The sequence below is a fragment of the Trematomus bernacchii genome, unplaced genomic scaffold, assembly GCF_902827165.1.
Source record: "Trematomus bernacchii unplaced genomic scaffold, fTreBer1.1, whole genome shotgun sequence".
Classification (NCBI taxonomy): Eukaryota; Metazoa; Chordata; class Actinopteri; order Perciformes; family Nototheniidae; genus Trematomus; species Trematomus bernacchii.
Genome location: NW_022988176.1, coordinates 573044 through 599749, shown reverse-complemented (window position 1 = coordinate 599749; position 26706 = coordinate 573044). Strand labels below are relative to the sequence as shown.

General features: G+C 40.8%; 3 protein-coding genes across 3 annotated transcripts; 1 reads left to right on the top strand and 2 right to left on the bottom strand.

Annotated features, from left to right (window-relative positions):
• Positions 1–800: 800 nt before the first annotated feature.
• On the bottom strand, positions 801–5485 carry gal3st1a (galactose-3-O-sulfotransferase 1a). The gene is made up of 3 exons (XM_034122357.1): positions 5183–5485; positions 3298–3447; positions 801–2860 (listed from the first exon to the last, which is right to left on the bottom strand). Exons 2-3 carry the CDS (start codon positions 3423–3425, stop codon positions 1711–1713), a joined length of 1278 nt encoding a protein of 425 aa, XP_033978248.1. The 5' UTR covers positions 3426–3447; positions 5183–5485; the 3' UTR covers positions 801–1710.
• Positions 5486–8224: 2739 nt separating this feature from the next.
• pes (pescadillo) lies at positions 8225–15772 on the bottom strand. The gene is made up of 15 exons (XM_034122356.1): positions 15567–15772; positions 15284–15363; positions 14113–14266; positions 13791–13900; positions 13408–13579; positions 13176–13265; positions 12099–12215; positions 11689–11766; positions 11194–11283; positions 10606–10736; positions 10376–10501; positions 9832–10016; positions 9040–9173; positions 8779–8946; positions 8225–8647 (listed from the first exon to the last, which is right to left on the bottom strand). The coding sequence occupies exons 1-15, from the start codon at positions 15588–15590 to the stop codon at positions 8570–8572; spliced, it is 1737 nt and encodes a 578-aa protein (XP_033978247.1). The 5' UTR covers positions 15591–15772; the 3' UTR covers positions 8225–8569.
• Positions 15773–16179: 407 nt separating this feature from the next.
• On the top strand, positions 16180–19833 carry p2rx2 (purinergic receptor P2X, ligand-gated ion channel, 2). Its single transcript, XM_034122430.1, has 12 exons — positions 16180–16346; positions 16880–17015; positions 17117–17188; positions 17263–17338; positions 17430–17526; positions 17854–17934; positions 18085–18238; positions 18532–18662; positions 18742–18832; positions 18933–18998; positions 19086–19163; positions 19364–19833. The coding sequence occupies exons 1-12, from the start codon at positions 16180–16182 to the stop codon at positions 19460–19462; spliced, it is 1248 nt and encodes a 415-aa protein (XP_033978321.1). The 3' UTR covers positions 19463–19833.
• Positions 19834–26706: the final 6873 nt, after the last annotated feature.

Below are 26706 nucleotides of genomic sequence, written 5' to 3'. Positions count from 1 at the left end.
TGGGTCAAACAATCATCAGCAAGTCCTACTTTTGATTATTATCTGCAACCCAAACTAATTTCAACAGAACTGAACCTCTTACATTTGTTTCCCAAATAGACTCCGGTTTACCTACTTAAGATTTGTTCAGCCTGTACTAAGATGGTGATAGCCATTTACATTTATACACAATGAGGCAACAACACTCTTGCTACTTTATATACATACAGTATTAAGGAGGAAACACTTTATACTATACTCTTGCAATATTGCAATATCACATGTCATTTTCACTTTACTTTTAGGATGCTAAGATTATCATGTATTGCCAAGAGTATTGGGAAGCAGTATGGAGGGAAAAATCAGTAAGTTACAGTACAAGTAACTTATAACTAAATTCATTATCATTACAAAACATGATTCACAAAATATTCAATGCATAAAAATACAGAATAAATGTATATACTGCATATAGATGTGTGTGTGTGTGTGTGTGTGTGTGTGTGTTGGACAGACATTACGAAATAAATTAGTAAAAGAGCACATAACAGGAACAACATTGATGTCATCCTAAATTAAATCCCTTTTACATCTGCAGGGTGTGATAATGTAGTGTAAACACATGTAGCTTAACACTGTGAGTCATGGCCACAGGGCCTTTCTAGAGTAAACATTAACATGGCTGACAATGAATTTTCTTTTGTCTCTCGATGCAGCAACCTTCCAAAACCTCATCAATCTACTTGCAAAGACACCTGGCAAGGCTGACTGATATTAGTGTAAACATTGTGGTATCAGAAGAAAGGATAATTGGCTACAAACCCTGAAGAAGCATGTTTTATAAAGCATAACAGAAATGAACATACATCAGATCCTTTAAAAACTGATAAGCTAAACAAATCTTCAGAAAAAAATTGTCATCTTGATTGCTTACATACTTTCCTATTTATTGATTTCTTTACTCATCAGACCTTTTTTCATGACAGATATTTTGACATGTTGCTGCACGAGATGCACAGGTGTATTAAATATTAATAACGATGGCTACATTTGAGCAGCTCTGGGAATCGTTAAGATTATTAGTTCCACCTGTGTTTTCCTTGAAATGACAAATATAAAGGTCAATCATTCTTTAACTATTTTCTAAAATGATGTCTGATCTTGTCCTCCACAGACACACAAGTGGGTTGTAGTACTTACATTCACTATTTGCACATCTGTGTTTTAGCCCTTCGTGGGATTTCAGTCTATTTGAACTTAAATATGCTAACTTTCGGGGATGCACATCAAATCATTAAAAAAATATTTAGCTCAGAGAGGTAACATTCTTTTTGCCAAACACCCTTAAATAATAGCAGGGATGGCAATATTTATTTCCTTAAAGATATTAACTTTATAGTTCACTTATCCACTCCACTAGAACAATCTGAGAGAAAGAAAATGTACTACAATACCTAACAATACGAGGCCTAATCTGCGAGTAGCAAACAGGTTCAATACTTGTACATTGTAGGTCTACAGTTTCATTTTTAGTTGAGCACCCATCAGGTACATACAGTGCACAATCAAATGAAATTCAAGTCAATGTGAACACATTTCAATAAAATGAGACAAGGATAGAAATGTGTCAGAAACTTCAAACTTTTCATGTTATCATCCACACAGTCAGATTCCTCTTTTTCAAATACAGTCTGTCAGGGTTGAATTGGCCCCTCTCGCTCACATGTCTAGTCACCAGTTGATGATATCTCTGACATGGCCCCAAAGCTTGGTGATCCACAGGTTAACCCCGAGCTCTGTTAAGTACTGAAGCTCTGGCATCAACATCTTTCGGCACAACTTCCGATGTGCCTTGTCCACATTCTTCTTAAGGTTGTAGCCCATGATGGACTTCTCTCCGATGGGCTGCCAGGGCTGCATGGCTGTCTCCTGGATGCTGCCTGCTTCTACAGCTCGCCCCCCCTCGATGCAGATGGATGCCATCTCTGCGTTCCTTCTCCTGAGCTCTGCCACATCCTCAGCCATCCGCTGCCGTCCATACGCATCTACTTTCTTCCAAAAAGTCTGGTTGAGATGCTGGTATAGTTTCCAGTCAATAGCGTTCCACTCAAGAGCCTTGGCCCTCAATTCTGGGGTGAGTTTAGACACAGTGGATCCCTTACGGGCATTGAGCTTGAAGAAGAGCACGTCGTCCATCTCCCAGCAGAGGGCATCCTTAAGCAGGATGAGTGATTCCTCAAAGTGCTCCACTAACATGACGAGCTGGAAACGGTCCGTGATGAATCTGATTCCCTGTTCTACACGTGGATCATCCAGCTTCAGAGTGTTGTCCAGTCCAAAGTCGAAAAAAAGAAGATTCTTGAGGTAAAAGGAGTTGAAGCCCTCAGGGTCAAAGTAGTGATGGGGCTCACGCAGAAACTCTGTCAGCTTCTCATCACCTGGTATCTTCCAGGTGAAAGGTACCAGCTTGCCAAAGTAGTGGAAGGAGGACTCAAAAAGCTCTGCAGGGTCTCGCAGGATAGTGATGTAGGAGGTGTCCATAGGTAACAGCTTGGCCACCTCGGGTGCGTTAAAACGCAAGTGATTACAGATAATATTAAAGCACATTCCAGGTCTGTAGTCTTTAACCTGGGAACGCTGAAAAACAGACGGATAAAAGAAGTCATTTCTGCTGTCAGGGAAGGCAAATTTGAGCCGGTGCTTTTCCCCGAAGCGGAAAAGGATGTTGAGGAACGTGCTGCTGGCTGTTTTGTGGGTCTTCATGAACATGATGTCCACTTTAGGAGTGCAGGTCTGGCCAGAGGCTTGTTGTGAGCGGTTGGTGGTTTGTTTCGAACGGAGCTGGGATGGACGGTGGGCACAGGAGTAAGGCACTGGTACCCTGCAGACAGGAAAACAATCAAATGATAAATGTGATGATAATGATGTGGAAATGTACTCTTACACAATACAAAGAAAAGCGGCAAACCACCACATTTGAGACGTTGGAGTAAAACATTTTTACATTTTTGGCTAGATTGACTGAAATGCCCTAAATACTCTGAAAAAAATGCTTTTGAGTAACACATAGGACAAGACACAATATACACATATGTGACTCAAAATAATAAAAATAATCTAAAGAGTAAGAGTAAACCTACATATAAAATAACTTATCGAACTTAAACTTACTTAAAATTAACCTTTAAAAAAAAACATACATTATAATTACTAATTGTCACAGCTCTAAAATCCAAATGCTGAATAAATTGGACATAACGATATTTTTTACATCATGTTTTCTAGAGAATACATGAACACCAGTGTGACGAGTCTTACTCAGGCAGACTGAAGTGGGTCTGGGGAGTGGAGAGGCAGTAAAGCAGGATCATGCAGCTGGTGAGGAGGGTCCCCAGCACCAGGCCTTTGCACACGGACCTCCACTGCCGCCCTTGTCTGACAGCCATGGTCCAGCAGAATCAGGATGACCTTTAAAACATTAAAACATCATCTACACAGTGAACATTGACCTATAGGCCCACAGTTACTCTGAGAAGGACACAAGAAAACCACAATTATGTGCATTATGTAATCTCGGGCAAGCTTGAAAGGACACAGTGACACCGTTTAAATGATTTATTCAGATGGCGACTTGGAAGTAAATTATAGTGTTGAGTGACCATATAGATTACTATCTTTGTTCTCTGGTTTCTTAAGGAGACAAAATAACATGAGGCCAGATTAATTATAAATCCAATGGTATAGCCTAAAATGTAATATAGAAGGTTTCCATTCAGCTTTATGGTGATTTAAGTATTCTGTTATACAGTACAGTGCTGTCATCAGGTGGACTATACTGTATGTTAAGGTGCTCATGAATATTTACCAACAGGAAGCTAGATTCTCAGTGTGTGTGACACAGTTGGACAGTTAGCCTCATTCCACTTCACTGTCCACTTCATAAACATTTCAAACACAGGATGTACTTAAAATTGCAAGGTGAGCTACAATATGACATACTGTATGTGCGGCCTGTAATGACCAACCCTTTGTTGCTCAGCTGTCACATGAAATAAATAATACATTACAGTGGAAAGTGATATTGCAATCCCCCCCTGCGGACTGCCGTCAGACAAGCTATCCGCTGACTCAGCTGCGCAGGTAACAAAGTGACACTGACCACCAAGAAGTTTCATTATTATTTGACCTAATGTGACCCCACACAGAGCAGGTTGGGAAGGTGTACTGTTTTCAATTGCAAAGTTTAGAGTTTATCAATATTTCTTTTTGAATGGCTTATGTTAACATTTTTAAGGGAAAATCAGTTAAAGCTTAGTTTTTTCAGAATTTAAACATTGTGCATTTTTTTCGTTTTTCTTGCCATTTCTAGGCATATGTCTGGGTTTAGAGCTGTGCATGTTGCCCATCATATGTTATGGTGTTTTAGACAGGTTTCTTTTTTAGGAAAGTAACAGTTACTAAAATCAAAAAATGTCATCCATGATCACGCTTGTTAATGACACACCAAAGTGTTAATGAATCGATAATAGATTATAACTATGATAGGCTTTTGACCTTTTGAAATATCCATCCTTAATCCCAGTCTAGTCTTAAGTATGGAGTCTATTTTTGGTGTCCAGTGTGTCATTTATTATTTATTTCTGAACTTAGTTCACCTTTGGTTTAAGGTCTCAAGCTTCCATGTCGTTTTGCATTACTCTGTGCCCCTTAGTCCTATGAACTGTAGAGTTACATTTTAGTTTCACTCTTATCATCAGAGCATTTTAGAAACATTACTCTCCAAACACAGCTAAAAGGGCTATTTCTGCTCTTTGTCTGGACTCCATGAAGGGAGGCATGTGAGAGCTCTTTCTCTCTGCCATCAGAAGACACTCTGTTATGAGACATTTGAGGAAAGGGCCATAGCTTAGGTGGCCTGCAAATGTAGAGTGAATTCTAAGTAACATTAACTCCTGCTGTAATGATATGTTTGCAATAACCTTCAAAGCTGAGATACCATTGGACAAATATCAGGCAGTGTTAATTTTGATATCAGTGCATCATTGTTTGCTTACTTTTGTATTTTTACTTGAATACTTTGTCCACCTCTGATATGATCTGAAGCCATTGAGTATAATCAAGCAGTGACCATTATGAGTATAACAAAGCAGATGATAATCTTGAAGAAAGCTAATAACAAACAAAAGACTGGAAGATGTCTTACCTTCATACATAGATCCAAAGAGAAACTAAAGGAAGTGTTTGTCCCACTGCATTGTCCTTTTCCTTTGCATCCAGGGTCAGACCACTAATATATGATCTCCCTCCTCCAGATGTACTTCTTAAGTCTGATCTCAACATACACATAGTGCTGTGGCAGTCCCGCACTCCCCTTATCATTTGCCCAGTGCTACTGAGCTCATTCACCTGCTTCTCTTCTCCGCTTTCCCCGTGCCTCTCTGCATGAACACCTGATGCCTCGGGCCACCTGCCGCCTCCCCCTTCAACTTTCAATTCTAAAAAGTGATCTTGCTGAATTAAGCTCTGCAGGGAGGCTCATCTCCCGCTTGTGACGTCAAGGCCTCTGTCAGGGGACCAGCACTTGCCAGTGAGTGTAATAATGGAGGGGAGGGGAGGGAGGAGAAAGGCTGTATTGTCCCCATTCTCTGTCTACATACAGAGGGCTTATTGAGGATAGACACTGAAGTCTGAGCTGCAAGCTGATAGGTGGGATGGTAAACAGCATAAAAACGAACAAATGCATAAAGCCAAAGCACAAAGGCTCTAATTGTACCACTTGATCAGTACAACTCGTGTCTGTATTGTTTATAAAGCTTATTAAGAAAGCTGTGTCTATACATGCTGTGAGAGGAATGTACAATGGACAGTTATGAAAGTCTGCACCACAGATTAACCAATTATCTAAACAAACTGAGCAACATACACACACTGGATTTCCACATCACAATACTGTGTATGTGATTATTTTTTAAAATAATTTATTAACTAGCTCTTCTAATCTTTTATGCATTTTAAGTTCTTTTTAACTCTGTGGCCTACAAGTTATGATGCGATCGTTTTGAAACTCTCAATACAATCCCTTGTTCAAGATAGCAGACCGTTCAATAGACAGTGAAATGAACATTCAATCATGAGTGCCAAGTCTATTTGGCTCTGCTAGGCAGGATGTGGCAGTATGTGGTCATAACGTTTCATCCATTAAAGTGTGGATCCAAGTCTCGGGAGCGTGCAATGGATTCGTGCAGCTCATCCCACACTCACCATGCTCCAGCACGACACTGATGCTTTTGTTCGGCCTAACAGGGTGTGCCTTGGTCTGCAGGCACACTGAGTGCCAGGCTGAAACCCGGACTGGGTGGGCATGCGTGGAATTTAGATCAGGGTGAGAGGGGGCAGGGAGTGTGACAAGCCGAATGAGGAGATTGAGGAGAACGGCCCACCTTGATCACTGCAGCGTCTCAAGAGGGCAGAGGTTAAAGCTCTTTTGTCATCAACACCCACTGCCCATGTGTGGACAACTCACTGAAGACGAGCCCCCCCCGACAGCAGCAGTGACCTCAGCCTCCACACAGATGTGGCTAAGGGACATTCTGTATCTGACATTTTGAGTAGGCTCTCCTTTGATCCAAAAACAGCCGTTTGTAGTTACAACCCCAGGTAACTCATCTGCTAGTTAAGAGACTGAAGGCTCTACTATTTATCAGTTTCTACATCTTCAGTAGACTCGACTACTGTAATGGTGTCTTTACAGGTCTCACTAAACAATCTATTAGAAAGCTGCAGTTAATTCAGAACGCCGCTGCTCGAGTCCTTACTAACACTAAGAAAGTGGATCACATCACTCCTGTTCTGAAGTCTTTACACTGGCTTCCTGTGTGTCAAAGAATAGATTACAAAATATTGTTGCTGGTTTATAAAGCTTTGAATGGTTTAGGCCCAAAATACATGTCTGACCTACTGCTAAATTATGAACCATCCAGATCTCTCAGGTCTTCAGGGACTGGTCAGCTTTCTGTCCCCAGAGTCAGAACTAAACATGGAGAAGCAGCGTTCAGTTATTATGCTCCAAATATCTGGAACAAACTCCCAGAAACCTGCAGGTCCGCTGCAACTCTTACTACTTTTAAATCCAGGCTGAAGATTTTTCTTTTTGCCGCTGCTTTTAATTGAATTATTCATCTTAAAATGCACTGTAACTTTTATTCATGTATTTTTTCTTTTAATCTTTGCTTTTTAATGACTGTTTTTAAATGCCATTTTCTTAAAGGTCCCATGACATGGCCATTTCTACTGATCATAATTCCATTGTTGAGGTCTACTAGAATAGATTGACATTGTGCAATTTTCCAAACTCACATTGGTTTCTCATACAGCATCTCTGTATAGTATGTGTATTCATTCTCTGTCCTAAACAGCTTGTTGGAGCTCCTGCCCCCACCTCCCTGTGAGCCCAGTGTGCTCTGGTCAGCTCGCCCACTCTGTTCTGATTAGTCCACCACCGTTACAGCGGAACATCAGTGATGTGTTATAATGGCTTTAGCAACCAGAAAAGGACACCAGTAATGACAAACAGATGAGAATGCTGCGTGGGGTGTGGGTGCCGTGTTCTCGACGTTGCGAGGCTCGCTGCTGCGAGGAGCGGACAGTGTGAACTGGCTTACTGGTGTGGTTTCCTGGTTGCTGTGTGGGGTCGGCGAGACACAGCGAAACCCAGCCCGAGCACACACACACACCCGCCTCCTCAGGCTAAGAAATCCACGGAGCTGCAGCTGAGAAATGATTTAGCGTGAGGAAGTCTGCAGATTGGTCAACGTAACGGCTCTGCGGATTGGTCCATTTTCAAAGTGGAGATTTTTCATTTTTTTTCTTCCTGGGTATGGTGACGTAACCATACCCAGGAAGAAAACAAATGGAAAATGAAAAATCTCCACTTTGAATTGCCTTGTGTTGAAAGGTGCTATATAAAAAAACTTGCATCAATTATTTTCTTCCTCTCATGTCTATATTTCTCCCACCTGAGACGCGAGCAGAGGAGGTAAGGCGTGGCTTCATATATTCGAGCACTGTGTCTTCACTCTTCTACATCAGAGCTGTTAAGGCTACCAAAGAGTGCACAAGGCCATTCTCACTGAGTTGCTCAAGTAAGACACTATAAAGAAGATGAAGCACAAAATACACTTCAGAGCCTTAACTGGTCAGCATAGTAATACTTGGGGAACACACCACTTAACAGTTAGAGACCTCATTTAAGATCACAAGTAACAGGCTTTTTAATTTGTGTGTTTACTTTAAAATAAAGACCATTTACATGAACAGCTTTAACAACTAAGTGGAAGAAATATCTCGTGTAATGTAAAACAGTTCTTACAAACAAAAGGCAAAAAGTCACTTTTACATTATTAATAACACAATGAGCATATGCCACATCCTGCATTTCTTCTTGAACTTGAAGGTCAACGCACACACATCAGGTGCATCAAACTCTCACACACAGGATTACAGGTAATACAGGAAATCTCAACCTGTAATACACTCTGCCTCAAGAATGTAAATACACAAAGTCAATCTGCTAAATACATAATCAGACGATTCATTTGTTGGCCTTTGTCTTCTTCTTTGATTTTTCAGCATCATCGTGGGCCTTCCTCTTGGCAGTCAGCTTGTTAGCCTGGAAGAGAAAGAGATTTAGACTCAAACTCGAATATACTCTGCACACTAGACTAATGTTAAGAGTCAGATACTGAAAGGATCCAAAGTTATTTCCATACATATTAAATGAATAATAAAAACTGAACATACCTCTCGGACTTTTCTCTTTTTTCCAAACATGATCTTGTCGTACAGGTACTTTTCCTTTTTCTTCATCATCATGATGGCGAGACGTTTTTCCTCGGCCTTCTCCTCCTGCTCCAAGCGCTCTGGGTTTTCCACCTTCACTTTTCCAGCTGTCACTTTGACCGACAGGTTCTAAAAGACAGAGACGAGTTGATGAAACACCACGCCTTAGTGTACCCGGGAAAATACACGAGTTCAAAGGAAAAGAGGTCAAACGTCTCTTACCTTTCCCTGGGATCTTTGTTTCTCCATCTTCTTCAGATTATTCTCTTCTTCTTCCTCTTCTTCATCTTCCTCTTCTTCTTCTTCTTCTTCGTCGTCATCCTCCTCCTCCTCCTCTTCCTCCTCCTCTTCCTGGGCTGTGATGGAAGTTAAATATGTGAATGATGTGTCCATGGACTCTGAATTATTATGCATCCTTTTTAGGCTTAAAGGTGGGGTAGGTAATTTTGGAGAAACCAGCTCGAGATCGCTAGAATTTGAAAATACACAACCGGAAGAAATCTGCCACTTCCTTACAGAGCCCCTCCTCCAACACACACGAACGCGCACATGACCAATGAGGGCACGAGATAAGTTTGTGCACAGATGGAAGGCTGACAGGCAGGTAGGCCATCCAGTTATTTTAGCCGGGCCGGCTAAAATGATTGGTCGTGCTTTTTACAGTACTACGGCTTCCACAGATGACATTTTTTTATGGATTTTTTGTCAAAGCACTTAAGATATTCATTGCTATCGGGATGTTAAGAGCATTCCATGGAATATAACAAAAAGTGTATCTCAAGCCGGTTTCTCAAACTTACCTACCCCACCTTTAATGATCTGATCAATAGAAACTCTTATTCCTAATCAAACACATTGAACCTAAAATGTCACCTAGTTTATGAAAGATGCAGTCACCTGTGTGTGATCACAGTGTGACTGCTGATTGGGAGTTCATTACACTGACATCCTGATTAAAAATCACTGGGATTCAATACAAATATATTTATAAGTATGGTATTGAAGAGAAATTACCAGGTTTTTCTCCTCGTTGTAACGCCATGATCTTGAGTTTTTCAGGGGGCACGTAGTCTCCGTCCTTCTCCTCAACGAAGGGAGAGAGGTGAGGCGGCAGAGTCACTCCAAGGAAGTAGTCCTCCACAGGCAGGACGATTTTGGAATTGACACAATCGAACACCCACTGGGGCTGGATGTAGTACCTAAAAACAAAGTATCATAGTAAAACAGCATGCCATGTTTTCAGAAATTGTGAGGACTTTCCCTTTCTGCTTTAAAAAAAGACATAAGGGGGGGGGGGGCAGGCATGACAGAAACAACAATGTGACCCTTTAAAAACACGAGGACGAAGGTTGTTTTGAGGAAGCAGCGGAAACATGACCCTGAAAGGAGCCATTGTGGAGGACATGGCCGTGTACAGAATAGACTTCGCGTATTTAGCATTCAGAAATACACAGAATCAAATTGGTTGCACAAAAACATGTGTGTGTTCCACGTTAAAAATAAAAAAAATGTATTGACTTTGAAACATAGACGTGTGTTCGATCCACCATTAATTTACCTGTTAATATACTGTTTGTCAATGTTGGGTCTGTCAACAACTTGATGCGTGATGCTCTCATCCGTCACCTCGTACGTGCTGCCGATGCAAACAGACTTGTCCCAGGACACTTCACCACCAAAACACCTGGAAGGCAGCAGCAGCAACACATCAGTTTTAGGTCTAAATATGTGTCCTTGTAAATGTCCTGGACTATCCGGAGTTTCCCTGCAGCAGCCGCTCTCACTCACCTGATGAGAAAAGCCAACGGCTCTCTGGGCACTTCTCTGTTGAGGAAGAACTTGTGCCCCTCAAGAAGCTTTTTCTGAGCTTCCTGCTCTTTCTGTTCCCTTTCTCTGGCCTCCATCTTTTCCATGTCCTCCTGAAGAAGTAAAAGAAAACATTTGTTGGAGTATTAGAAAGCCACTGTTATAAGGCTTTTGTTTGATCAGGGAAGATCAGCAACAGAAATAACGTTGTGATATTCCCCCGGCTGTTGGATGGTTGTTCATCTTAGAACGAGCTGGGCTCATGTTTCTGATTGGTAGGGCACACCAAGCTCCCAATATTAGGAGCATTTCAACCGTAGCAACCAAACATAAAACTGTAATCCCCAGTCTCACACTTCTACAAACTTCAACCCCTCTGACAAATATATGCAACGTCAGCCTTCAGAGACCAATTAGTTCATTTCACTGACTGACTGTTTTGATTGGACTTCTCAGAATCATGACATTGTTTAATTCTCAGTACCAATTCAACAGATAATACATAAGATTTATGTCATCGAGGTGAGATTGAGTATTTCAGATACATATTTTGTGAACTGGTTTTCTTACGTCTTCAACAGGAAATTGGTCGAGTTGAGCCTCCTCCTCTTCTGTAGTGGCAACCACCGTGGCCAGACTCGTACTCAGAGCTGACAGTTTCTGCAGAGCCAAAACACACCAGTTAAGAACATTCTCCAATGATGTTATAACATGAACAATTACCATTTATTTCAGTGTATAGAACGTTACAAACATCAGTTCAGTTAAATAAGAACACAGTAGTTTGCAGAACTACAAGTTTACACAATTACCGGGATCATTTTTAAAGATGTAAATGAATTAAATAATATAGAAAGGACAAAAAGCACTGGGTTTCAGTGTTGAGTTTTCCTTAGATATATAATGTTTTGCCACCTATGACAAATTGTATCAATCTATTAGTTTAATCTTCCAAGAGTTGACGTATCTTTCAATGAGGTTTGCTCACAGCATTAAAGAAAACACATTTTATAATTCAAAATCAGTGTTTTTATTATCCAGGATGTCTCTTTTGAAAGACCTTACCTCCAGGTAGCTTTCTGAATTCATGGCGTAGTCTTCGTCATTCTCCTCCTTCAGCTCGGACTCTGCTTTAGCGTCCAGCTGCAAAAGGAAGGATAACATGAACGGGGTAGAGGTGAGCGAACAGAAGACTGAATGGAGATTAATCTTTATTGTATTTCTGCAACATAACCCCACATGCATTATACTCATGTCATGTCTCACAATAAGAGATTACAATGTAAGATTTTATCCCACATACCTAGCTACTATTTGACTCGAATATAATTAATCTGAACATCAATATATTACTTTAACAACTATTGTAAAACAAATATTGTCTTGACTGGCCACTCACAATAACCTTATAAATGAAGTGTGTGCGAACACATATGTATATAGAACGTCCCCTGTGATGGTTGAGTCCAATATACCTTTGGGGGGTAGAGCAGGTTGAGGGAATGGTAGAGCCTGAAGTTGACGAACCCCAGGAGAGTGGTGTACAGCTCTGTGAAAGTAGCCATGACTCTGTAGTCCACATCTGTTGGGTGCTGAAAGGGAAAACAAAGGGTTTAACTAAGTCTCAGTGGTTAAAATAAATACACACAAGGGCATACACTCAAGAGCCATTTATAATTCCGAGAGCACACACACCCTTGGGGCTGTCAGTTGAACTCCATTAAATAGCCGCAGGTAACCCTGCTTTTACAGCTCTTAAAAAATGTACAGAACAATCTCTGGCACAACCTAAGGCTATTATTCCATCATATGCACAGATCTTAAATACAGAAAAGTGTTTTACGAGTTTGCCTACCTTATTTTTAACATCTAATAAATTATTGTTTAGGAGAATTAGGCTTCTTGTACATTTGAGCCCTCAGTCTGTAAATATTAGTATTTAAAACCTTTACCTGAGTGATTGAACTTCAAGCATTACTCCTCATTTCATTTTTCAAATATATATATTTTATGACACATAAGGATTTTAAGGACATGCCACAATAATGGTTATTGCATATTTTTGTAGAAATCTAAAGACACTCCTATATAAGGTAATTTCAAAAGGGAACATGACTTTTAAGCCGATTTCTGTACATTATATCATATATTTATTTACAAACACAATTTGGGGCATCTGACAATAGTTAGCAAAATTGGTTAATGGCAAAAAATCAAAACCATTCTCGGTCATTTTAAACTTTAAAATGACAGAGTGAAGCTGAAGCATTGACTACATACGGCTTATATGACAGCCCTATTGTAAAACTGCAATGTAAATAAAGATAAAGCATTCATTCCTAAGGCCATACATGTCTTTGTGTTGATATAATGAAATAGCCTGCAGGACTTAATTAAGAAGTCGGCTGTTTGGCTGCGGCAGGTGCTTATAGAAAGCTCTTAATGTATGATGAGTTTAACAGAGCAGCGTCAACCTTCAGTGTAATCCTATCAGACAAAAGCCACTGCATGTTAGCATAATTACTGTGGACTGCATTTCGTCATGTACTCACATCATGGGCGAACTGATATGGCACCAGCCAGGTAATGAGCTGTCCCATCACCTCGGCCTGGTAATATATTCCCTTGATGGAGATGAACACCTATGAAGAACAGGCAGGTGATTAGATCGTTACAGAACAGAGGTCAATGAACTCAAGATATATCAATTAAACCCCCCCCCCCCCCCATTTGATTTTTATGTTTACTCAAAACAAAGTACAAGGGTTTACAGTAGTGTCGCACCTTTCTGAGAGAACGGGATGCGATGACATAGTTCATCCACTCCACAGTGAGGCGCCTGCACAGCGTGATTGTCTGAACGTGGCACTTTCCTGTTCGGGCGAAAGTGGAGAAGAGGAAGCACATGCAGAGGGCATCGTCGACGTCACGGAGAGCATCAATGAAGGACGGGTACCTGCCACAAAAAGGAGAACCAGTGAGGAGACAGAACCTCTAAAACGTTTTTTAAAAATAAGCTAAATGAAATACTGCGGACATGCCACTCTTTACATTCTGTAGTTATACAAAAATGTTAGCTGATACTCTCTGCTTTGAATGGATATGAAGAACCATGTAAGCTCAACAGTGCCCTCCGGTGTTGAGGGTGCAGGTTAACACGGTCTCACCTTTCTTTGACGATGTGGTCCAGTTTATATGTCGGCTTGTTCTCCTTCAGTCTCTGCACATTAGTATATTCTGTTTTTCCATAAGCCTTCTTAAGTTTGCGTACAAATACCTGTTGAGAAAAAAACACTTTGGGAATGAGACACCGTTTACAGAAAAACAATATTAACATTTCGATAACTTTCACAAAAGTAAAAAACAGACTAAAACAGAATTTAACAAGGTTCAATTACAATTACAATCTTTTCCCAATTATACTAGTGAATATAAGCATGTTGAGAAGATGGTGACATTTTGAACATTTAAAAAAATATGTGGTGATACCTTGTAGTCTCTGAACTTGCCAACAATTGGCTCGTGCAGAAGAAAGCGGATGTCTTTGAGCAGGTAGAAGGTCCTCGGGGCTGTAGATCCCTTGTTCACCTTCTTCTTGTGCTTGGGCTCATGAGGGTAGATGCCTTTAAGGATGCACAGTCGCCTGGAAATCACAGAGATCAGGAAAAATGTGTCTGTGAATGCCTGGTCTTTAGGAATGATGTCATGCCATGTTCGATGGTAGGTTTAGGTGTCGTGATGTATATGTTAGCGCTTATTTCTTTGATGATAGTCAAATGAATGGTTAACAATTTGGAAAACTGATTTGAATTTTCAGTTGTCTGGGCCATTATTAAACAAATCTAACAATTTGCTGACTCTGAAATATGTCAATCTTATGCTTTTCTCTAGATTAAATTATTCAAATCAAAGACAGAAATAAAAAAGAAAATCAGTGTCAATAGTGAAAATGTCACAATTTTTAGAAGAATTAAGGAACAGAGAATAAAAGTCACAAATTAAAACTAACGGTGAAAACTATTTTTGGCAAGGGCCGACATTAGTAAAACCATCTGAGGTAGAAGTTGGATATTTCTGGTTGTTTATTTTGTCTATAAACTAGTTTCAAATTGAATATTCAGTTATTTCACTAACCCAGTAATAACTAAGGGACTCTAACTGAAGATCATCCCTCCATGAAGCCTGTTTTGTTGAGTTTTAGTTGTTTTAAAGAGATGTTTACTCAACACAATGGACAATTCAGAGGCTGCTGTGTATGGCCCTGTTGGCCAGAGTCAGGTAATGCGTTATATTGAGAGGTCCTTCTTATATTTTGTCCACCATTGATATAAATAAGATTGAAAAAAATTACTTATTTTGTTTTTCAGTGTGTTTATATATGTAGTGAGGGAATGTGTATTGCGTATCTTGGCATTTGTATATTTGGGACGTTTTTTTGAAAACATTTTATGTCATTTTAATGCAAACTCAACTTAGTCACTAACTAACTATAGCTACCAAAATGACTATGAACTTAAATCAACACCAAATTAAAACAAAACTGAAAATGTTAACCAAAGTAAGATGTAATAAAGGTATACATTAATGTAAACCTAATAAACCGGGAATTGAGAGTATATATTCAAACACATGCACCATGATGCATGAACAGTGCGGTTACCTGAAGTCTGGGAGGCTCAGCGATAACTTCTTGCGAGCTTTGTTTCTGGTGATGTAGTTGGTGACAGAGCCCCTCTCATACTGAAAAAAACAGGACAGACGACCACATTAAATCATCACAAGTAAAAAGCAATTAACTGAATGCTTTGATATTAAAACGTTGATCTACAAACAACTGATTTCACGATTTCAGTGAAACAAACTTTAGCTTCGTTAGCTAACTAGCTAACCAGGTTGCTATAGTTAGTGCATGGCTCTGACAATATCCCGAAGTCAACTCTTACCTTTTTCTTTTGAGTACCTCCCATTTAGAAGTGATATGTGGCCCTACAAACAAGTGTAGGTAAATCTAAATGTATATAAATTAAGCGGTTAAGACAAACACAGCAACAGCTACCGAGACCAGCAGCCAATGCACGTGTTGTTTGACATGCGCGGAGGAAGTGCTGCGAGAAGGAACTAGGACCCAAAGTGAGGGGGTGGCCGTTTGTCCGCCTGTGTAAAAAAGATAAGAAACAACGAAGGGAATACAGTGAATAATATATATAAAACAGTGACAAAAGAGCTTCATTCATCAAAATGTCCGTACATTATTTTCAAAAACAGTGTTTCATGTAAATTAATCTGCAGAACTGTAAACACTTTGTTTAGATCTTAAGTTTGATCAGCTGTAAATATCATAAAAGCTGAACAATCATCAGAATAAACAGACATAAAATGAAAGGCATGAAGGCTGGACTCCACCCCCTTCTCCTCTGCCTCTCTGTGCAGCTTGAGAGAGATGCAGATGGAGCTGAGCAGGATCAGGGAGTGAGAAATAAAGAGAGAGAAATAAAAAGCTAGATACAGAGAGACTGCATCATAGAGAAGTAAGACTTCACAAGGACATCTCAGAATATGTGTGAACTATTTCACAAGTTCATGATGGGGCTTCGTGACTTTGTAAAGGATTATTTTCTTGGTTTCTGGGATTATGAGACACCAAAGGTGATGGTGGTTAAAAACAAAACTCTTGGAGTGATATACAGAGGCGTTCAGTTTCTTGTGATCACCTATTTCATCTGGTAAGCTTCATGTTTGTGTACTTGAAAGCCCCGTGTATGATCTAAAGGGGCAATTTAAGAAACGAAAAAGCTTTCTAAATATTATGTTAACATGTTTTTGTTTTAATGTTTCTTTTAGTGTGTAAAAGAGTGAATATGGATAAAACATGTGTTCTGACTTTAAATTCTCTAACCCATCAATTGCAGTTGTGTGGCAAGGAAATTATTCTGGATACAAATAAATAATACAGAGAGACATGGGTTTGGGAATTTAGATCTCGGGGTCTCTCTGTGTCCTTTACTAGACGTGTAATTTGAACTGAGAGCAGTTTCCATAGGTTAGACTTTGATTTTATGAATTTGTACTTGTTTCAAATCGTAAACTATATCTTATATTTCTTGATTTGTATTATTAGAGTGCCTCATCTTTTCTTGTTTTCATGGTTTCAGCAAAGAGGTTTGAACAGATCTAGGGGAAATGTGATACCTCCAACATAAATCGACGTCATGACAGAAAATGTGATATTGCATCTGTCTGTTCTATCATCCTGAAGGTTTGTCTTCATAAGTGAGAAAGCCTACCAAGAGAGTGAAACCCGTCCAGAGAGCTCAGTTTACACACTAATGAAAGGCACTGCAGTTCGTGGAGATGATATCTTAGACACTGTGGAGTACGTTCGACCCTCAGAGGTAAGCCCAAATGCTCCAATACAGTTAATGATTTTCCACCTCCTGAACTCTGTCTGCATCGTTATGTCCTACTGCCGATTAATTTGGCATTTTCCTCACAGGGCGGTGATGTGATTAGTACAATATTGAGAAGAGAAGTAACCTATGATCAGAAGCAAGGAACCTGTGCTGAGGTGAGAGGTCAACAGGAACTTTCTCAATGACATTGTCTGCAAGACAAAGCTATAATCTGTTTTATTCCATTCAGCATTTCATGGTTGCCAATGCCAACTGTACAAGAGACAGTGACTGTGTCCAGGGGGAGGTTGACTTTGACGGCCATGGTACTTTTTTTACTACTCACAAAACCTTCCTCCAAGCTTCATTGATCGTTCTTTTCCACAGTTTGTGTCTATTTTTTATATTTTCTAACAGGAAGAAGGACCGGCAGATGTGTTCAGTACTACAACCACACCTTCAAAACTTGCGAGATCCAAACATGGTGTCCTATTGAGCGGTACGCTGTTGTAAGGTAAGGCTTACAAGATGATGGATTATCCTCCCAAAGGTTGTCCCGAGTAGGTTTATTTACAATCAAATGAACCGTCACCCATAAACAAGTTAAGAAAAACGTAAATACAGGTATGGTGAAAGGCTGGACAAAGCTATAATACTGGGATCGCCTGTGGTGCACACCTATGCAAATAATTAAACACATGTCTTATAAATGTTTAAGAGAGCATTTTGCCTTTGAATTTGAATGGAATCTAATGTGAAACTGTGGAAAACTATACTATAAAACTAAAAGAAACACATTTTCTGCAACACAAAACTATGATTTTGATTTGTTTGTCCTCAGAGAACCGGCATTAGTGGAGGCCATCAATTTTACAGTGTTCATCAGGAACTCTATCCACTTCCCCGGATTCAAAGTGCTGAGGTAAAGCAAACACACACACACACACACACACACACACACACACACACACACACACACACACACACACACACACACACACACACACACACACACACACACACACACACACACACACACACACACACATACAAATGTTCTTGTATCTTGCAGGGGAAATATAAAAGATATTTCAAACCCAAAGGAAATGCGGAGATTCCTCAACAAGTGTCATTATGATAAGGAGACTAACCCGTACTGTCCAAACTTTCGCCTGGGCTACATCGCAGCTCAAGCTAGGGAGGACTTCAGTGAACTCTGCAAGACTGTGAGTATAAAATGTCTGCTTTTACTTGTTTTTTTAAACAACACATACTGCCTCTTTGATACAGTATCTCAGATAGACCACTCACCCCTTATCAGTCACAATTGTGTTGATGGTAGTTGTAGAGAATTCGAGACATTGGCAGAAGAGGTGTCTTGGTTATCTCAAATGTAATGGAAAAACAATGGTACAGGTAAAAGGAAAAAAATAAGTAATATTGATTTTGGGATTAGAAAGGACCTACTTGGTGATAGTGTAGTATTACTTAAGATATGACTAATGCTGTTGTTGCACAGGGAGGAGTGATTGGGGTTTTCATTAACTGGAACTGTAACCTGGACCTGGATTATTCATATTGTCAACCAACGTATTCCTTCCGTCGTCTTGATCTTCGAAAGGACCAGGCCAGCTCTGGTTACTATTACAGGTGAGCTCAAACAACCAAAATATTTAAAACTAAGCATGTGCTAAGTTTCTCAGCGTTTGTAATTTCTGTATAACTACAGGTTTGCCAAATACTACAGTAGAGAAGGGGTAGAGTCCCGGACGCTCATTAAGGCCTACGGCATCCGTCTGGATGTCATAGTTCATGGACAAGTGAGTGACAGATACTCCGTCATCACTTACGTTTATTTTCAGTTTAACATGGTGACTGTCTTTCTTGTTCTGCCTTTTTTTCATGTACTTTCTTTTTCAGGCTGGTAAATTCAGTCCCATCCCAACCATCATCAGCACAGTGACTGCCATGACTTCAGTTGGCATTGTAAGTATTTTTACATTAAGACTTTAAAGTTGAAGCTTTCCCTATTCTCACCACAAACTGTTTTTTCTTCTTATGTCACACCTTCAGTGTACCATTATCTGTGACTGGATCATGCTGACGTTTATTGACAAGAATGAAGTTTACAGTGACAGAAAATTTGATGAGGTAAGTAAAAGGCATCATTTCTTGAACCTCAACACGTGTTGATGTCAAAGGTTTTATTTTCTCACTAAAGTAGCTAAGAATCCTTAACTCAATTATATTTTATTTTGGGCAAGACTAAATGTATTGGTATCAGCTGCAACAGTTTCAGGGTCCTGATACTGTGAATGGTGGCTCTCTAAGTATACGTCTGTCCTCTGCAGGTCATCAAGGAGCCAACAGTGCCCAAAGCCCCAGAGCTCGGCTTCATCAACAGCTACGGCTCAAACCACTCAGACCTGTCGGACGGTGTACAGCTGTAAAGTCCACCGTTGCCTCAGTCTTCGCTGGCCCAGAGTCTGGAATCTCCTCCATCAGCTGACTGCGGCAACAACAGCAAATCCGAGCGCCTCCTCAGACGTCTGCAGCAGCTCAGTTATGGGCTGCCAGTGGTTGCTGTTGTTATTGGGAACAAACAGTGACAGAGGGCATCATCTGAAAGACATCTCGTCCTCTCAAAGTCCCTGTCTGTGCAGTGGATTCAGCTCATATATCACACCCTGATGGACCCCAACGTACGACAATGCAATTAGTAGTTTCTATTTCACTTGACCTGACTTGCATCAACACCATTTAGACAATGTGTCTATTAAAAATAAACTAAATCATTTCATAGCTGAGAAAAACCTTACAAACAGCAGATTTATATCAATGTATCGTAGACATTCAGTGCAATAAATGTCTTCTATCAACTCAAGTTTGGACTTTATATTACTAACAGTATACCAAAAAACACTGACAATTGTTTTTTACAAAATAAAACTGCATGCCATGTTTGAGAAATATAAATATTTGTTGCCTTTGTCTTTCAACCTGATGGGTTCAGCATCATGATAGATACAGGAGGAAACATCCAGGAGACTCACAAGGAGAACGATGAGCAGTAATCTAATAACATGGACATTTCCCATAAAATGGTTTCTCTAACAAGATTGTGGGGAAGTGTGAATCCATCTGGACGCTTGAGAGCAATACAAATGTCAGTGGTGAAAAATGACTTAAGACTAAAGTCTAATGGATCGATATCCGTTATGTTGGTTAGAGGAGCACAATGGAGGGTCACATGTCAGATGGAAAATGTGTTTATGACATGTAAAGTGCTGAAGATTCATAAAATGTTTTGTCTCAAAGACGGTTGTGTGAATATATTTAATCACATAGCTCAATAACTGCCGTCTGATAAAGATATTTAATTAATTGAAAATGTTTAAGGGGCCCTATTATGCTTTTTGGGGCTTTCCATTTCCTGTAGTGTATTTTATAGGTTTTTGTGCATGTTAATGGTCTGCAAAGGCTGAAATCCCAAAGTTCCCTTTGTTTCTCTCCCACACCATCTCACCCTGCCCTTCTTTGTTAACATGGTGACTTCACTATGGGTGTTTCTCAATCACGAGTAAAGCTGCTTCAGAGCCACTATTTCAAGCATACTACGTCATCGAGTGCCGCCGAAGTACTGTTCCAATCTCCAGTATACTTGGAAATCTACCGAGCCCGGCGTACTCCGTTTGGAGAAATATCGAGTCTGCACATGAGTAGACTTCGCGGTCTTAAAATACCCACAATGCTTTGCGCACGGACCAATTTCCCCAAATCTGTGGCAGAAGATGTAAGGCGGGGCCTCTCATATGACGCACACCTGCACACTTGCTAGCGTGTTCCACACTTCGTTTTCCGAATGCCAGGAAGTATTCTTGACTCGCTTCTGAAGCAAGATGCTCGGCAGACATGTGCTACCAAGCAAGCGTACTCGCGATTGAGAAACACCCTCGGTAACACTTGCGCTCCTATTGGCTAGCGCTCCAACACATTGTCCAACACATGTCAAAAGCGGTTGACTAATCACAACTGAGCAGGCCAGCTAACCAATCAGAGCAGACTGGGCTCGGGTTTCAGACAGAGGGTGAAAAGAGGTGCTGCAGAACTGGCAGTATAAAGACCATTTTGAACATTAAAGCATGTAAAGATGTCAGATTAGAGGCACAGAATACTAATATGAACCTGAACATTAGCATAATAGGGCCCCTTTAATATTTAAGTCACAAGCCTTCTATGTGGTCCTTTTTCCATCAAACTGCATATCCAGCATGTGCCAGTGAGCAGCTCTTAAAAGTCAATCTAATTGTGCCTCAGATCAGAGACTGAAATGTAATTACTTGTCTGAGAAAGGCCCATCAGCAGGCAAAGTGAGTCATCCGGGGGGCAATGAAAGTGATGGAGGTGCATGGACTAAGATCATTGGGATCTGGACCAGCTCACAGTAATCACTAAATGATTTTTAGACATTCAATACCACTAAAAAACGTTCCAGATATGTTGACATCACTGTGAAAATAGCAAAGAAATCCTAAAACTCTTTACCAGATGAAGCCTTTGCACAATAACTCCTGAAGTAAAAAGATATGATTCTACACTGTATTGAAGTTGTTGCGTGAGACATTATATTCAGCAGAAGTCTCCACGTTTGCAGTCAACCAAAGTAGTTTGTAAGTATGCTACGGACAGAAAAACACACACGACCACATCGCTCAGAGTTTGGCCTGGAGTACGGGCCGTTTATTGAATCTGCGCATGCTCATTAGCATGACCACGTTTCTTTCACTCAGGCACATTCTGATGATGTCATACAGATGAACTGAAACATGACTTTGTTCATATACAAATATGCTTAACACTCCCACTCAAAGACATGTTAATAACTCTCTACAGTGGTACACAGAATCCAAATAAACAAAAAAAACTTCTCTAGCAGTGTTCAATTTTTACACCTGCAATTCACATTACTCTCCAAACAAATACCCTTTGAACTTGTCAAATTTAGCCTTTGTCAACGGCTTGGTTAGGACATCAGCTACCATATCTGCAGTAGGACAATATGTAATAGATATCTTCCCCTCAGCATGTGCAGATCGTACAAAATGGTATTTGATGTCTACATGCTTGCTTCTCTGTCTGGATACAGGGTTTTTGGATAGAGCTATTGCTCCCTGGTTGTCCTCATATATCTTCACTGGTACATGTGGGCTATTAAGGTCTACCCCTTTTAATAGCTGTACAAGGTACATGCTCTCTTGAGTAGTAGCCGCTAATGCCATGTACTCGGCCTCACAGGTCGATAGCGCCACTGTTGGCTGCTTCCTACTTTTCCAGGATATAACTGGACCATTTTCAGTTAAGCTGAAACAATATCCAGTTGTGCTTCTCCTATCATTTTGATCGGCTGCCCAATCAGCATCACTGTATCCCTCAAGCTTTAGGCTTTCCTCACTTTTCTTGTAATGTAGCTCTTGGTCTATAGTACCCTTTAGATACCTCAACAGTTGTTTTGCTGCAGCCCAATGTTGTTGTTTTGGTTCTGCTAAGTGTTGTGATAGTTTACTCACAATCCAGCTCAGATCAGGTCTAGTACATGTCATAATGTATATCAAGCTACCTACTATCTCTCTGTATCCTGTTGAATCGATAACTTCACCCTCAGTGTCAAAATGTAACTTTTGCTCGCATGGAGTTGACCTTGGTTTGCACTCTGACATGCCAAACCTCTCTAGCATCTTTGCTATGTGTCTCTTTTGGCTCATTTTGATCTCCCCCTCACTCTGTGTAAAGTCGATACCTAGGAAGTGTTTAAGTTCACCCAAATCTTTCATTTTAAACTTCCTCTTCAACATCTCTTTGACATCACTGAGTGAGCCGTTGTTATTGGCTGCTATGAGTAGGTCATCTACCCATATCAACAGAATAACTCTTTCGTTCTCAGACTCTTTTCTGTAGACACAATGATCAGCATCATTTTGCACAAACCCATTCTCTGTAAGATGATCATGCAGTAACTTGTTCCAGTTCCGCCCGGATTGCTTTAAACCATACAATGACTTGTTGAGTTTGCACACTAAGTGTTCCCCTGTTTTAGATTTAGCCTCAAAACCTTCGGGCTTTTCCATATATAACTCGCAGTCTATTGGTGCATGGAGATAAGCTGTTTTCACATCCATTTGGTGTAGGATAAGATCATCCTGTATAGCCACCTGCATCAATGTACGTACAGAAGTCATATTTGCTGTCGGTGAAAAAGTTTCCTTGTAATCAATTCCCTCTACTTGACTATAGCCTTTAGCTACATATCTGGCTTTAAAAATCTCAGATCCATCTGGGCTTTCCTTTACTGCATATACCCAACGACCTCCCACTGCTTGCTTGCCTTTTGGCAGTGTGGTCAGACTGAAGGTCTCATTCTCTGTTAAAGAGTTAATCTCCTCTTTCATTGCATCAGCCCACATTTTTGATTTCTTAGAGCCTACAGCCTGCATGTATGTTTTGGGTACGTCACAAGCAACTCTGTAGAAATAATCTACATTTTCACCTTCATCATTACAATCAGCCTTACACTGATACTCCAATAAATATTCTGGAGCGTTTCTTTGTCTAGTGGGATAGCGTCGTGCACTCTCTCCCTGTTCTCTTTGAGTACTATCTGTCTGGATCTGACTAGCCTCAATATTCTCCTCACTATCGGACTGTACACCCACATTAGGCTCTCTCTGATTCTGGTTGACCATTTTTGTCCCTGCTGGTGTTGTGGGAATAATTTCTCCATAAGTGTCATCATCCATATTACGATTTGTCTGAGTCTGACTATCTGCGCTACTCTTTGTGATACATTTTACCAGCCTATGTTTCAGGACTTTCCCTGTCTCAGGATAAAATACTTGGAATGCTGGGCTATATTTGTCGTATCCTACAAAAATACCCTTTGCACATCTAGAATCTAGCTTCTTCTTATCCTGCTTATACCCGTAGCATTCAGAGCCAAATATTTTCATGTTGGACAAGTTGGGTGTTTTGCCAGTAAAAACACGGTATGGTGTCTGCTCTAGACGCTTACAGTAACACCTGTTACGTATCTGTGCTGCTGTTTGTACAGCATATGTCCATAACTGCTTTGGGAGGTTACTCTCTAATAGCATGCATCGTGACATCTCAAATAAGGTCCTCCAACCTCTCTCTGCAGTACCGTTCTGGTGAGGTGAGTATGGTGCACTTGTCTCGTGCCTTATCCCTTTCGTCCTAAGTAAAGTTTGAAACTCATGCCCGGTGAATTCAGTACCGTTGTCAGATCTTATGCACTTAATGTATCCATATGGAGCAGTATCCGCTATGAATTTCTCAGTAGCTTTTGCTGTATCACTCTGTGCTTTGATAAAGTAGGGAAAAATCATCCCACTATAATCATCAGTAAATGCTATTGCATATCTGTACCCGTCTTTATCTGCTGGTTCTATTGGACCGCATAGGTCTGTATGTACTAGCTCCAGTACTGTCTTAGCTTTTACATCTGCCTGCCTGTTTCTGCTTTGAGTAAATTTTCCCTGCGTACATATTTCACAGTTATGGTTAGACATGTCATGTTTCCCTTTGATCGACATACCTTTAACCACTTTCTCTAGTTTAGACACATCCTCAAAATTACAATGACCAAGTATTCTATGCCATGTCTGGATGTCATGACAACCATTACAAACATCATCAGTATTTTCATCCTCTACTGTGCTAAGGTAATATAGCCTACCATACACATCCATTTTAAACTTGGTACCATTTTGATGAATCAGCCAATCATCACCGTCCTTGAAGCGGACCTCAGCTCCACTGGCTGTCGCTGCTTTCACGGAGAAAATGTCCTGTGGAAAAGATGGGATGTAAAGCGCTCGTTTGAGCCTCGTTTTCACTTGCCGTCCCTCGCTGTCGAGCAGAACAACTTCGGCTTCTCCCCTCATCTTCGCCATCCCGGTCGTTTTCGTTCCATCTGCCAGCTCTATCACATGGTCCTCGGGTCTAAAGCTCTTATCGATTGTCTTAAACTTTGCCGGGTCATTAATCATGTGCGTCGTGGCACCACAGTCGACCATAAGACCTCTCTTATTTCCTACTTGATTTTGACAGTCACTTATCTTGAAAAAGAATGATGCACCGGTATCATCCTCCGTGTCTCCGTCTGCCTTCTTCACCTGATCACGGCCCAGCCCTCTGCCTCGGCCTCGTCCTCGGTGTGGCGTGTTCCACCGTCGCTCCTCTCGCCTCGCTTGGATCTCGTTAGGGCATGTCCTAGCCATATGCCCCATCTTTCCGCATGTGTAGCATTCAGTGTCGGCCAAGTCCATCTTCTTCCCTCTTCCACGTCCTCGTGTCCTTGCCCCGCTAGTCCTCATAACGCCGTCCTCATCCGCATTCATGTCACTCGTCCTATATTTGTCAGTGCTCTCATAGCTCCGCAGTTTAGCTTTGAAGTCACCGAACGTGAGACGGTCGTTGGTTTGAGTGACGTGCACGACAAACGGGTTGAATGAGTCCGGTAACCCCTTCACTACCATGGCAATCTGCAACCCGTCACTGATATTTTCTTCGGCCCTTCTCAAAGACGTGAATATAGTCTCCGCTCGAATAATATAATCAGTAACAGTCTCGTTGCTTGCTTTGTGGAGAGAAGAGAGTTCACAGTACAGGCTCACGACTCGTGGTTTGTCCTTTCCTGCGTAGTGCTCTCGGAGTATTGCCAACGCTTTTCTTCCATCTCGTTTTGCGTCTCTCATTATGAGTGATAAACTCTTATTATCTAGACACTGCACTAATTCAGCATATGCTTCTGCATTCTTTGTTGCGTCTTCTTCAAGTGCTTGTTCGTTGTTGTAGTCTATCGCTGGCTCTTCCAGGATAACTTCACTGAGGCCGCGGAGTTCCATGTGCGCCAAAAACCTCGTCTCCCATAACTCAAAGTTTTTCTCGTCACCGTCGAATAACAACTTAAACCACCTTTGGCCTCCTTGACTGGGCCCATAACCTGTTGCGTGAGACATTATATTCAGCAGAAGTCTCCACGTTTGCAGTCAACCAAAGTAGTTTGTAAGTATGCTACGGACAGAAAAACACACACGACCACATCGCTCAGAGTTTGGCCTGGAGTACGGGCCGTTTATTGAATCTGCGCATGCTCATTAGCATGACCACGTTTCTTTCACTCAGGCACATTCTGATGATGTCATACACATGAACTGAAACATGACTTTGTTCATATACAAATATGCTTAACAGAAGTAAACATGTATTATTTTGAATTGTATTTTAGTGAACATGTATTGTTTGAACTGTTTGAAGTAATCACAACTGTCATAAGTAATCACAACGGTTTGGGGTAATCATATATATAGAAATGATACTCTTACTTTCAAACTCACTGACCCAGAGATCCTGTGTCATACACACACACTGTCCCCTTCACCTCCACACACAGATGTTGTTTTTAAAGTCGTTAAAGACCTCATTAAATGTATGCAGAGGGGTTTGGATGTCTGAGGGGGGATGGTTTATGTGAAGAGCTCTCATGGGAAGGTATGGGAGTGAAGATCCCCACGAAGATAAGGGTTGACTTTTGACCTTGTGAAACTTAGGATCTCACGTTCTGGTCGGAACTCTGATTCGCTGTATTGAACCCGACCAGATGTGAATCCAACCAGTA

What these genes read in the sequence shown, in the direction of transcription:
- p2rx2 (XM_034122430.1), top strand. Translation starts at nt 16,180, where the DNA reads ATGTGTGAACTATTTCACAAGTTCATGATGGGGCTTCGTGACTTTGTA. An exon ending in AGCAAGGAACCTGTGCTGAG is followed by an intron (nt 17,189 to 17,262) that starts GTGAGAGGTCAA and finishes TATTCCATTCAG; the next exon opens with CATTTCATGGTTGCCAATGC. An exon ending in CCCGGATTCAAAGTGCTGAG is followed by an intron (nt 17,935 to 18,084) that starts GTAAAGCAAACA and finishes TGTATCTTGCAG; the next exon opens with GGGAAATATAAAAGATATTT.
- pes (XM_034122356.1), bottom strand. Translation starts at nt 15,590, where the DNA reads ATGGGAGGTACTCAAAAGAAAAAG. An exon ending in CTGAGCCTCCCAGACTTCAG is followed by an intron (nt 14,267 to 15,283) that starts GTAACCGCACTG and finishes TGTGATTTCCAG; the next exon opens with GCGACTGTGCATCCTTAAAG. An exon ending in CCGTTGGCTTTTCTCATCAG is followed by an intron (nt 10,502 to 10,605) that starts GTGAGTGAGAGC and finishes GCTGCCTTCCAG; the next exon opens with GTGTTTTGGTGGTGAAGTGT.
- gal3st1a (XM_034122357.1), bottom strand. Translation starts at nt 3,425, where the DNA reads ATGGCTGTCAGACAAGGGCGGCAGTGGAGGTCCGTGTGCAAAGGCCTG. An exon ending in ACCCACTTCAGTCTGCCTGA is followed by an intron (nt 2,861 to 3,297) that starts GTAAGACTCGTC and finishes TCCTGTCTGCAG; the next exon opens with GGTACCAGTGCCTTACTCCT.